General features: G+C 37.5%; 1 protein-coding gene across 1 annotated transcript; it reads right to left on the bottom strand.

The window, feature by feature from the left end:
* Window positions 1-13,361: 13,361 nt before the first annotated feature.
* Window positions 13,362-14,306, bottom strand: LOC126161081 (piggyBac transposable element-derived protein 4-like). Its single transcript, XM_049916958.1, has 2 exons — window positions 14,081-14,306; window positions 13,362-13,969 (listed from the first exon to the last, which is right to left on the bottom strand). The coding sequence occupies exons 1-2, from the start codon at window positions 14,304-14,306 to the stop codon at window positions 13,362-13,364; spliced, it is 834 nt and encodes a 277-aa protein (XP_049772915.1).
* Between the last annotated feature and the right edge of the window lie 245 nt (window positions 14,307-14,551).

The following is a 14,551-nucleotide window of genomic DNA, read 5'->3' as shown; positions in this document are numbered from 1 at the left end:
CTCTTCACAACATTCCACAACTGAACCTTCCACTATTTTGAGACAACCTAATGGTTCCTTCTCATATACCATGTGTCCTGCAAAATTCACTGTATATTCTGTACCCAAATATTTAAACAGTATCAGCCCTTGGTCACAATTAATTATTACTTGATTTTCCATCATCCAATCTGAGCCTATAATCATATTTATACCTAAATTAGGAATAACTTTCCATCTCACAATTGCCCATTTTGAAAGACAAATACACTTGTTTCTTCACAGGTTTACTTAATTTCCCTGTGGCACCTCTTCAACTGCTTGCATTTTGGTTTCAGTGCTTGACTGAATATGAACAATCTTGGTTTCTAATTGAGAAACGGATTCCTGTATTTCAGTTTTCATTTCCTGAGCTACTATCTCATGAGTTTCTTTAATATGTTTGACTTCAAGGTTTACTCTTTTCAACTGCACTAACACGTCATACATAGGTGTCTAGCCTGTCCCCCATTACTTTCAATGATGCCTCCATATTTATATTTACAGTGTCTATTTTTTCGCCTAGTGAGCCTATTCTTTCATTCACTTCCCCTTTTATTTCATTCATGTCCTCTTTCAGCAAACCTGTATTTCCATTTATTGTGCCTATGTTTCCATTCATTTTTTGCAACATGCCTACCAACATACTTAAATTCCAAGTGGGTTCCACTACGTGTTCCATTTTTATTTTTCCTACATGTACTGGGTATCCAGTTGTCCTTCTAAATTACTTTGGTCACTATCTGTGACTTCCTGCTTTATAGTTTCGATCTTTACATTCACTGTCTTTTGTAAGTCCTCTTCAGCCCCACTACTCTTTGCACAACTATCGAACTCGTTCTGGTTCACTCTTCGAGCATAGATATTTATAGTCGAAGGGTTTACTCCTTCGACCATAAATATAATAGACTGGCCCTGACGTCATTTTCGTGGCTCCAGCATCTCTGGGCTGAAGTCACGTGAATGTTGGCAAAACATGGTTGTTTCATTTTGCGCTTATGGCTGTACTCACCGTTTTGTTGGGGAAATGGCATTACATTTCACGTGTAAGTGTGTCTAAGATAGTGCAGATACGTTTATTGAAATCTGCTGAAGTGACTTTTATATCTTTTTTTACACTTGAAATAGAGTATCACATAAATTAAAGTGTTGAAAGTGATGCATGTAAACTCAGACTCATATTACATTTTGGAAAGTATCTGTGATGATTCAGTTACAGAAGTAAGTATAACTGTTTCTCGTTCCTACTCATAGGTTCTGTAAGGATGAAAACCGAAGGCAGCTTTGGGTACAGGGCTTGAAACGGAAAAACTTTAAGTCATTTGCACATACGCGCCTTTGCTCGAAGCACTTCGAGGAGAAGTGTTTTGATAGGTTAGTTATTATTTACAATGTATATCTATAATTTGTATTTACAGTGTCTGTCATTTTTAAACCTAGGCTCCAAAATTATTTTCTGAAATTGCATAGTCTCACCTTTCGTCTAAACTATCATTTTTTTAAACTAATAGTTTAAACTTTTGTAAAAATAGTGGGAACTGAACCTTTTAGTGCACCTAAAATTGATACTCTAAAATGGACCTGCTCCTAAAGTAAACAATTTTGACACCTATAATTGACATAATTCCCATAGCCCATTTTCTTTTATAAGTGACTAAACTCGAAACGTGGCGAGTACAATGTTTAAAGTTTTGACACGAGCCCACTCTTACTGTTTAAAAGAATTTTAACGACATTTTACTATAATTGATAGTTTATACTAATTTCGTCCCACTGCCCACCAGAGTGGCGTTCGATGTATTTGTTAGATTTTATAAATGGTACTTTGAACAAATCCAGGTCAAATGTAGTTCTGGCATAATTTTTCACAAATAAGAAAGTAGTTTTTGTTGGAAGCGTTTGGCAGTCAATTGAGAAATGTGGGGAAAATCCGATACAAACATAGGATGGCAGACCGCTGATTTGAAATCCCGCCACGTTTTGCCAACAGTCATGTGGTTTATGTTGGAGCCACACCAGCCGTATAGCTTCTGCACAGCAAGGCCAGTCTACTAGTATCTATGGTCGAAGGTTTACTCTCAAATACTGTGCCATCTCTGGTTCACATGTGTTATCTTCCCAGGCCCCCACAACCGCACGAGTGGTCAACTGTGAAGAGCGGACAAACTGAATAGCTGGCCGGCGGCCATTAGAGTGGTAAACTGACGCGCGGATTTCGAATGTTTATACATCGCTTTCGGTTATAAAATGCCTTCCCTAGAGTTAGGTCACAAACATAATGCCTCATTTAAATACGTTACTACAATATAGTTTTAAATTTATGAACAAACAGCAACTAGTCACTGTTTATGAATTTATGTTACGTAGTACATGGAATCTGCCGTAGCTAAAAGTTATGCACTGGACCCCTAGCATTTTTCGTAGTTCATTTACGATAGATGTACGCAAAATGCATCAAAATACTCTAAGATTTGCCCACTATGTTAATAGATATTTTCTGACTCTACCTTGCTTTAGATTTTATGACGAAAAGTGCGTTATATATGGCGTAGTGCTTTGGCAACTCACGACCAAATTATCAAGTTTCAACCTAACCTAGACCATGAAAACACTACCGATCAGCCAGCTACAACAAACAAGACTTCAGGCAGGCATCCAGTATCGCATTAGTCACAATACTTACTTTCGAAGATATACACTTCAGTTTATATTTGTGGTTTTTTCATATAATAAATAAAACTCAACAACTGTTCCATCGAGAGAAGTTGTGAAAACAGATTACAATTACACACATTCAGTTGCATTTTATAACGATAAAAAGCCTGCTAACTCAAATTTCGTGTTGCTTGCAACTCAACTTTTACAGTTCAAATGGTTCAAATGGCTCTGAGCACTATGGGACTCAACATCTTAGGTCATAAGTCCCCTAGAACTTAGAACTACTTAAACCTAACTAACCTAAGGACATCACACACACCCATGCCCGAGGCAGGATTCGAACCTGCGACCGTAGCAGTCCCGCGGTTCCGGACTGCAGCGCCAGAACCGCTAGACCATCGCGGCCGGCACTTTTACAGTTAAAATAAAATGTGGTTCACAAAGAAAAATTTATCTTCTGCTGTATATGGTCCGAAAAACGAAAGATGGATGGAACAGCATCATCTTTCAGCTTTCTGCGATTTACGTAATTTTCAAGGAAACAACTTTCTTCAAAATGATCGGAACATATAAAATGGTATTCTGTCGGTCGGAAATATTGCCTCCTGACAGCGTGTAACCATTTTTGTAACAGTTGTGGTTTTGAGAAAGGAAACCTGCAAATATATGCACAGACATTATGCTAATACCGTGTTACAAAAACATTTACTAAGCAAGTGCACTGACATACGAAATAACTTAAAATATCCACATACCTGTGAAATGTAATATTCGTTCCTTTCTCGAATTTATTTGTACAATTAATCGCTGCACAACTCTTCACCATTATACTTCTTTTGATTGGAACGTACAGACAGTAGAATTACGAGTAACTAATACTGTATGTACGCCCCAACAAATATACAACGTTGAATCAGGGTCTTCATAAACAACAGTACTACACAACACATCAGACTACGACCACTATAATGGCGTCCAGCCGAAGGTTCAAATTATCCCGCGACTGCAGCGCCATCAGTGAGTCTAGTTATTTTTTACAAGGTCTTTGTATCTTCCCCACTGTTACTATTTGGACTTCCGCCATCTTGCTCTACTTTGTCCATGTCACTTAATAATTTTCGCTTCTCCGCCATCTTGGAAATCCGTAAAAATTTAGAGATCGTATTACTTAAAATACACCCAATTTTAACTGCAAAGTTCGGGACAATAATTTAAGATTAATGCCCCTTTCGCCTACGGTCGCCACTTGGAGGTCAAATACCACGAAAAATGGCTACTGTGATGAGTCCTGTCACGGCGAAGCCATATGCGATGCCACTATCCGAATGTACTGTAATATTTTTATACAATGCGGCATCGGACGTCTGGAAAGCGGCTATCGCATGTAATAAGCCTGAATAGCTTTGCTATGTAGTTCAGACTACTACACGGAATTGCTGAATAAATATTGGCGATGGCGTACAAGAAATCGAATGTTAAATGAATTCTGATTTTCATTAACAAAAATAACCTCTTCGAAGTGACTGAACAGAATGCACTAACTGGTGTACGTTAATCACGCCTAGCAGGCAAACAACATTTATGTAACACAATATACACACACATATAATAAACACTTGAAATTACTGTAAGTTAGATTGATCTACACCAACTGTCAGTTATGATTTTAATGTTACTGAATTTGCATTGTACTGAAGGTATAATGAGTACAGTGGTGGCAATAAATTCTTTAATCGAATATTCAATGAACACTATAGAACTGATGGTTACTAGAGATGTCAAAAACATTACTTTAGAATCATTTTCTTCTACTGAAACTGAATGAGCTTTTACGTTAATAATGTACTGAAAAGCTACCACATCGAGTTCAACTGTAATTAATGTGGCACAGTACCTGGCGTCTTCTGTCAGTTGTATAATCCGCCGTTAGTTGGAAATTTTCGGCGTAGACTCCGATTATATTCCCTTGTTGCATTAATATGCCGATACTCACGTAATATAGCCTTTTTACTGGTATTGCTGTGCACACAGTGATGGATTTGGGATAATAATGAACTATTTTCTGTAAATAATTGATGACACTCGTGGAATGCACTTTGAATCACAAACTTATTATTTCACTCAGACATTACCCTGTAGAGAACTTGACTTGATAAATACATAAACTGGTTCGCTACGGATAAATGTACTTATTATGGCGGCTGTATAAAATGCACTGTTCATAAAAACATTGTCGTACGATAACTACTAGTTCGTTGTTTGTGCTGGCGTGAGCTCATCAATGGCTCTCATATGGTAGTAAGATCACATTGCAACATTAGCTGCAGACACTGGTCACTTCATACCTTGCTGCTGGTCGCTGCAGTCTGTCGTAAATTACGCAGACTTCCACAAGGCGTGCCATGTGCTTTTCGAGTGGGAACAGCAACTATATCACTCACAAGCCATCTCTGTCCAAATGTTGCATACTGCAAGCCTTATTGTCCATTTGACTTGCTGATACACCATAAATCCAGTTCGTGTTTGTTGTAAGCTCACTTTTAACTGTCTACAAGCAACGTTACCGTACCGTACTTAAACGTCACTTTCGCGCCGCGTAATCTCTGTTCTGCATCTGAACAGTTCCAGAACACATCTCTCTCTACTGCCAAATTCACGCGCCAACCTGCATTGTCCGCATTCTCGGGGATTTCCCTCACATTTAAACATTAATTTACACTATGCCAAGTTGTCTATTTGCAAATGGACATACCATAACATTACCATATTCAATTACAGTCTAATGAAACGTCCGCTTAGAAAAATTTATGAACTACTGTGCTGATAAACCCCTTACGTTACTTGCTTTTCAAACAGCTGATCAAAACTAAACGTACTCAGACATTTCTCTCTTTACTTATTCTGATCAACACTAAACTGACAAACAATATTTTTAGCGCAACGCAATCTGACTTTCAATAATCCCTACAAAAGAATGGCCCTGGCTAACATTAACCTATACCTTTCACAAATCATCTACCTCACAAAAATCTTCGTTACTCGAACTACTGCAACACAGCGAGCGCCACTACTGCCAGCTAAATAAAAGATTCAAACTACTGAAGGCACCAACTGCTGATAGGCATAGTTAGCAAATGAAAGATTTTGATAGAGAACAAACAATGTACTTACCTTAATAGTGTTCAAAAGTCATAATATATATAGCAGTTCGTGACATCCAGTCTTACAAATTTATTGTCTCTGATGGACACACGTCCAGATCATCCGCTCTCAAAACTCCGCCATCTCTCTCCCCACATCCACCACTGCTGGCGGCTCACCTCCAACTGCACAACACTACGCGCTGTTAACAGCCAACTGCCCAACACTACAATAGCAAATTCCAACAATGCAAACGAGCCCTTCACACAGCACAGTCAGTGATTTTCATATAGAGCGCTACATGGCGTTACCAACATAAAAACCTAAACAGCCTACTTACGTAGCTCCCATGCTCCCCACAAAAAATTTTACAAATTCTTTTGGGCCGTGGCCAATACAGATCTGAAAAATTTTTTCATAATTGCAATAACAAAGATTTCAAATACTCACACTTATTGATACACTGTTGGTCAAAAGCAAAGATTTTCTCACAGTCCTTAAAGACAGTCCTGATCATTTATCACAATAGTAATTACAGTTTTTTTACAAAGTCTCATTAGTAAAAGAAAATGCACACGGAAATAGTGGATTTCCATGCAGTCTTGAAGAAGTAGTGTTGTCCTTCCAACAGAAAGACAGTGCTGACTCTTGACATACAGACAGGTAATGGGCCACAACAGAGCAAACCCACAGCAGAGTCAGTCGAAGTTTTGAAGAATATTGGTTGGTAGGTCATCACTGTAGTCCTGGTAGAGATTATGGTATTGGTGGGCCTACAAAGGTGCAGACCCACTGCAGTCCTTGTAGAGATAATAGTAGTGGTGGGCCATCAAAGATGCAGAGCCACTGTAGTCCTTGTAGAGATGGCCAGCAGCCATCTGTTGCGACTGTGCAGGTGCCCAATCACCATCGAAGAGTCTTGCGGGCAATATAGCAAGTCCATAACCACCACTTGTGCACTCACAAAGTTTTTGGAATTGTCCTTAGAACCAGCAATCCTGTTAACCAGTCCCTTGCTGAATTATCAACACATGTGAGAGCACTAACAGTCCTCTTTTTTTTCTCACATATTGTGCATATACTATGACCAACAGAAATGGGTGCAGTGAAATGAATGCTTACAAGTTACTTAATTTGATGAACTGGTGTCAATTACAATTGTATAACATGAGAATACAAAGGTACAAAATACATAATTAAAGAACATAACAATACCAATAACATTTGTTGTAATACGGGCCTTACAAAAGAATCGAAATAATATATACATTAGTGTTACAGGAATTATGATGTAAGTACATACATAAAAGATCAGAATAACTTTTGAAACATCAACTTCACACATGAGCAACAAAACAGAATAAATAATGTCTAAACATCTTTACAAAGGAAATAACATATTATTAGAAAAATTCTACAACATAACTCTTATCAGCTAAACACATAAAGACAGGAAGAACACAAATACACAAGGGTACACAAACACATAGCAGAATAACACAAAAGGAAAGCACAGGGTTCGTTTTCAGTGTAACATTTGGTACTGCAGTCCAGCCCAAAACTTCATTCCATAGATCTTTCCTCTTATTTCAACATTTGTTTCCACCAAAATAATCCTATCCAAGCATGCTTTCTGTATTTATGTGTTAACATATTTCTTACCTCATTATTTATTTTCCATTATCTTACCTCATCATTTATTTCCAAGAAAATCCTACCTAAACCTATTGTCCCTAAACCCTACTTTTTTGCTCATATCCTCTTTCAAAATCCTTTTTTGGCCAGACCATTTTCTTATAGCTTCTCAATGCATTTCTTCCAATTCATCAGAACTCGTTCTCTTATATAGCCTACCCCATCTTAAGCTAACTTAAATCTACTGAGCTCAGATGCATAAACTAAGGGACAAGGCAATGCAGCAGCACAAAACAATTAACACAAACAGCAATTACAAAAAATGCAAATTGGCAAATCAAGCAGCAGTATATCTAAATTAGCAAAGCAAATGCAACATTACAACTTATATGAGCCAAAGTGCAGCAACAAGAAAAATAAATCAGTAGTAAAACTGGCTTAACAGCGTTAGACAAAGTGAAATTCAGTAGCAGTATGCCTGGCAAACAGCAGCAGCAAATGCAATAACTTATACCTAAATATGATATAGCTCAAGCAGAAAAAAATATTACAGTAAAGATAGGAAACGTCTAATAACTATGTCACATCTTAACACTAGAGTGATGCATCACCTTGACTTATTCTACGAAACAAGTTACCAAATCGTTGAAAAAATTATGTTTGCAATTCCTGTGAAGGGAAACGTCTATTTGTGCTCTCTTTTGGAAAAAAGTACATCATAATGTTATTCTTTACTGGGTCTGTAGACAGAAAATAGTGATATTAGTACATCTATTAAATTTTATTTTAACCAATGCTGCAGTGCAACTAGAAACTAGATATTAAACAAAATAGGCAAATATATACAAAGCAATGTGTGAAGCGTCATTCACTAGGCAAATGGCGTCTCCAAAGGCAAAAAAAATCTGTCAACTAGAAAGACAATAGGTATAAAATGTTTCTCATTATTTCTTTAGGCATTTTAGTAAATACCATAAATTAAGAGCTCCACAGTGTAATCATATGTTTTCAAGTTTGAGCGTGCCGTATTTGCGATGCTTTCTACAAAGAAATGTCAATAGCGAGGATAATGGCCTCTTTTTTTTCTCCACCTAATGGCTTTCTTTTATCTGACGATTATCTCTCAGCTGGGTGCCCAAAACGCATTATGTCAAAGTTACTTATCTTTCTTACCGAAATATTTACGACAGCAGTTTCCGCTGCAGTGACAGTCTCATACAAAAATTACACAGGTCGAGAATTTGCGTTACAAATGTGTAGAAACAAAATCCTGTAAATATAACAGTGTCCAAAAAATTTTCGCCGGCATTGTGATACATTCACGCATATACACACATTTCATAACTCTTAAAGTACGATTCTTGGTTTCCAACATCCTTTTTCACAAACCAGAGTCCCTAACCACTACTCATTATTCATATACATATAAACACGTAATCACATTCCTCATATACGGTAGCATCATCTTATTGGTCATAAACATACCTGAACAGCATAATACACATCGTCATCGTAATAATAACATCATAACAGATCAATCACATCTCAAAATCGTCGCAGCTTCTTTCAATAATTTCAAGACCTTCAATAAAGTCATCTACCTCAAACGTATTTCAAGCATCATGCTCCCTTACCAAATACGACATTCAAAGCTCTCATAGTATCACAATGGTTGCGAAAAAATATGAACATTTCACACAGTGCAGACAAAATACAATTTAATAAGTGTGAAATTATCCAACTGTGTAATTGCGTAAACATGTGTCACTGACATAGTAAAAAAATGTTTGTTTCTCTGTTAAATAATCAGATAGCTGTGTAATTCTGTGTTAGAGAAATATGGTACCGATGTGTAAAGTTGTATAAGCAAATACCGTATTAGCTATGGCTCCTTGTGCTTGCCAAACACATGGTACACAAAGTAAGCGTGTACCCCCCTGAGGATTAATGTAATTATACCCTCAGGTGTTACAGATTACAGCAGTGGAATGAAATGTATTACGGAAAACCTTTGTATCATTGTAATTCAAAAATCTTTAATCATAAATGTTTTACATACAAAATCAATCACTCAAATACATGTACTGTGGCGCTAAACTGTGCATCTTGTTGTAAGACAATCTCTGTCATTACTTAAGCGTAAAAAATGTGCCAAATGTCGTAATTATCGTCGTCCATAAGCAAAGTTCTGTAGAAGTCAATGTACTTACCTCATAATAAACAAAGTGAATTGCTATGCGTATAGATATTGTAGTTGTTACGGTTATTGCCATAGTGAAGTAAGAACTGTACTGTAACGTATTGTTGTGCTACAGAAAAGGCTGTCTCATTGAAGCTATACCACAAAAGTTACTACTAAAACATGTTTTCTTTTCCAGAAGAATTCAGAGCAACTGTGCAGATATAAAACAGAAACAGCGCAAAAGCAATAATATAAATTGTGTCACTCACTAGTAGCATCGTGATATAATCGTGTAGCTGTCAAATAAACTAACCGCTGTATCATCTGGTATTTCTCAGAAAGTACTTTAAATTCAGAATGTATTTTCAAGTAAACCAAAATGTTGCATTAAAATCTCATTAACAGTACCAGTATATGTTCTAAGTTGTAAGCCTTATAGTTGTTATGTAATCATGCAACTAACAAGGAAGATGTACACACAATAACACCGTGTTGTCTGTTCACTACTAAATGCATTCGTAATTACTGTCTAAATATGTTCCCTAGGTTCTAGACTGGATAGTTAATTTTAAAACATAGTTGAATGTTAACAGTTTCTAAGTGTGACAAAGAGTACCAGTAACCTGAAGTGAAAAATTTAAAAACCAGATTATCTCTCAATAAACGGTTTTACATGTGAAATGTGGTGTAATCCTTTACCTTTCCTCATTACGCAGCAAATCAACTTGAACGCAATTATCATGCAGTATATGTCTGTAAAGAATGCTAAAATTTTTCTCAAGGTTAGCGTATATGTTATTTTTCTCCGAGCCAGCCGGCGCACGTGGCTGCCTGCAGTGCGAGTCATTGTCTGTCTCTTTGTTGGCGCGCATCGTTATTGGCATTAGGAGACCTAACTTCTTCAAATTCACCTTGTCGAGAGGGCGCTGCCCTGTTTGAATCCCGCCAGCTCTGATGAAATTCAGGTCTGTCGTTTTGTTGGTAGTTTACATAGTTTTTCTTTTTTGTCGGTAATGTGGTGGAGAATTTCTCCTGGAATCGTAACTGCATGGTGGACCGTTGCGTCTGAAGTTATTCTGTCTCCCTTGATAATAATTATTTTGATTCCCATATTGCCTGTTTCTCTGATTGTCTCTGTGATAGTCATTACCACGGAGAGGTGATCTTTCTCTGTAATTCTTACTACTGTGCCAACGGTTGTCATACGGGTGGTGTCTGTTTTCCACGATTTGCGTTGTAAGAATAGCCTTGTTGTGTCCAGTTATTATTTCTTTCATAGCAGAATTGTGACGGATGTGAACTGTAATTGTTGTGTTCCTGTTTTCGCGTTCCGCGATTGTCAGTGCCAATTTCCAATTCTTGTGACAGTCCCTGATAAGCTTCAATGTCGTCTTTGCAACGTCCTGCCAAAATAATATGTCGTAAATGTTCAGGCAATTTGATTAAGCAAATGCGGATGAGTTCTGAGGGGCTGTATGGGTTTGAAAGATACTGATTCTTATGTAACATGTCTTCGAAACATTTGACAAGACTGGAAAATTCAGATTGTTCGAAATGTTTCATCATTATAATGCTATGTTTTACTCGGGCTTGAGTAGCTTGAGACCAATATGCTGAGAGGAAGGCATGATAAAATTCTCCTTCACTGTGACAGTCGTGAATGACCGATCGCATTCTTACAGCTGGTTCATTCTCTAAGTAGCCACACACAAATTCTAACGTGTGCTCCAATGACCAATTGGGAGGAAAACAATGAGAGACTTGATGGAGCCATGCTTGTGGATGAATGTCGTTGCCAGAATTCTTAAATGTTTTGAATTTAGTAGTAATGAACAGCTTATAGTCAAAATCATCATGTCGGTGATTCGCATTGTTACTTCGTTTCGGCGGTTCCATCTCAAAATTCGGTGTACCTTGCAAATTTCTTTCATAATTTCCGAAGTGCCCTGTGTTAATCTTTTGTGGCTGTTCCGTATCTCTAAGTCCCTCTTCCCGTATTGGAGCGCGAGTGTCCTCTGAAATATGTAATTCTTGTATTACCTGTGTCAACTGATCTTGTACTTCCTGGGTTTCTCTTTTGTACTGTGTACTTATTTGATTTTGATTTTGTTTGAATTTTCTAATTTGTTCGTACTCTTATGTGTCAGTGAAGGCTGCAGGGACTTGTGTGTCATTCAGATCATCATCTACCTTTGTAGGTAAGTTAGTGAACTGATCCGAAAGTTCGGCTACTTTCTCCGATAGTGAACTGATTTCCTCAGTGTGTTTTTCTGAACAAAGTTCCAGAGTGTCCATTTGTGGTGAAATCGTATCTACTGTGTCATTTAAGTTTTCCTGAGTTTTTGCAAGTTGTGTAACCGAATCGGTAGATGCAACTAAGTCAGTTTTAGCTTGCAAGGTGTCGTGATTTTCATGAACAATAGTTTGCAGTTCTTTTATGGGTGCTTCGTGAATCTGTAATAGATTTTCATGCCGCGAAAAAATAGTTTTAAAATGCTCACAAATTTGTGTTTTTACGTCATTACAGATGTTTTGACATTTATATTCGATTTTAAGTAACTCTGCAGTTAAATCTTCACGTGTTTGTTCAAGCGTTCGTTACATTGAGTCTAACTTTTGATGCTGTTGCTGTGTTTGTCTCTGGTGTTGTTCCATTGTATCTAACGTTTGAAGATTTTGTTCCATTGTGTCTAACTTTTGCTGTGTTTGTCTCTGATTTTGTTTCATTTGTTGCATTAATTGCAATAATAATGTATTAGTGTCTGGAATCTGTTTCTCTACGCTTTTTGGCAGTGCATTTTCACCGGCAACATTCACATTTTGACAAGCAGAAAATGTGTCTTGACTCATTTGAGCAAACGGTGAGGGCCCAAAACCTGAATCTGCAGTATTTGCAAGACTGTGTCCTGTCATTCCCGATTCTTGAGGCGAGCTGTTGCCGACCGATCGAGCGATAATGCTTCCCTGTTCACTAATTTTTCACTGTCTACACCATTGTTTGCCACCCGCTCCATTTCCCTATGCACAGTTACCAAATTACTGCTTTGAACATTAGTTAATTCATTACACAGTGGTGCTGATAAGCTACGCTCGTCGTCACTATTATTTCTCAGTTTACTTTGGAGTCTAGTGTTACGTTTTTCACACGCCATTATTGACACAATATTTCACACGACAACACAGAAAAACACAATTTGAAGAGCAAAATAAGAAAACACATTAACATAACAATGAAAGACTGCAACTACAAAGGAGATTCTCTCTACAATTACACGTTAGCAATAAACAAAAGCTACACTAATTACATAAACTACAAGAGAAAATCAGAAGACTCTAGTGAGGTATCCTCGACTAAGGGTCAACATATGAAACGTCCCCTTAGAAAAAGTTGTGAATTACTGTGCGTTATTTGCTTTTCAAACAGCTGAGCAAAACTGAACGTACTCAGACATTTCTCTCATTACTTATTCTGATCAACACTAAACTGACAAGCTTTGTGTTTTTGGCTCTGAACAAAAGTATTCTGTTTATTGCAAATCTTGCACCTTCCTCTTGTGTTATTCCACTGAGGAAAGTGTTCAATTTTGTCCATTTGGCATTCTGGCACTGGAGTTACTGTAGTAGCAGGTTTCTTCAATTTTCTGGACATATCTTCAATACTTGGAAGTCCCCTCTTGAACTTTCATTGTCCAGCAGATATCAATGCACTTACAAGATTAGCTTGAAACTATCTGAGAGAAACATGTTTTTCAGACAGGGCCTTGCAATTTTCTCTGTATTTCAGCCAGCTATTGACAACAGCTGTTGTTATCGTGTGGCCGAAGATATACAAATACCATCTTCTGGATTTTATATGATATTTGCATAGTGATGTCAACATATCATAAAAATCTACTCCTACCATATTACAATTGTAAATCTGAGCAATGGATGCTCTTGGGACAAGAATATGCTCTTTCTTACTTCTATCCCATCTTTTTGCCATGTCCTTTAGCTCTACATCTGTTAGTGAAGATAACAACGTAACACATGTGTTGTCACACCATTTCACAACGACGAACTTGCCTGTTGTGTGAACTTGTGAAGCTGTAGTACTGTGTCCTTCCACTTTCATCTGCTTTTCGTCAGGAAGAGTACATTGTTTGAATCTTCCAGCTCTTATTGTGGCTGTATAATGAATACCCCTCTTCAGTAGGCTCTCAGCAACATGATATAATGTGAAGAAATTGTCTGCATAAATCCTAAAAAAGCCTTTGTCTTCCAATGCTGCAATTAGCTTCATCACAACATTGGAACCAAGACCTTTCCCAAGTATGTGCTTTGTTGCCTTGAAAGCTGCACAATGGTAAACATCAAAATCATACAGATATCCTGAGAAACCAGCTCTAGCTCACATTTTGAATCCCCTTCTTGTTGACTTGTTTTGTATATATTGTGAAAGACTACTGCATCCTTTGAAAGGGATCGTTATTTTGTCAACACACTGATTCTGTTCAGGCAGTTTTCTCAGGCAAGCTTGTGAGAACAAAGTAAGCCAAGGGTGAATTATCTGTAGCTTATCTTCTTTCTGTGTTAGTTCAATAACAATAAGATTGTCCTGGAAATGCAACAGAGATACTAGTTTCTGAATGTGGCTTTGAGCCATAATATCAGAAACTAGATTATATGCCATGTGTTTTTTCCAATAACATCACACACTAGGCATTTGAGCTAAGCCCATTCGCAAATAAATACCTAAAATCAGCTCCAGCTCTGCTATGATAATGTTAATAATTGTACCCAATTTCTGAGCACTGTAAATACTATTTTGTTGAACACATGAGTGGCAGTATTTCATGTGTCACAAGAGATCTGAAGTACTGCAAGTTGGTCAACACTTCTTCAGGTTTGTCTTCTGGAAGCTGCACAAATGGATGA

The sequence above is a fragment of the Schistocerca cancellata genome, chromosome 2 (genome assembly GCF_023864275.1).
Source record: "Schistocerca cancellata isolate TAMUIC-IGC-003103 chromosome 2, iqSchCanc2.1, whole genome shotgun sequence".
In the NCBI taxonomy this organism is placed as follows: domain Eukaryota; kingdom Metazoa; phylum Arthropoda; class Insecta; order Orthoptera; family Acrididae; genus Schistocerca; species Schistocerca cancellata.
This window is presented reverse-complemented; position numbering and strand designations above follow the sequence as displayed.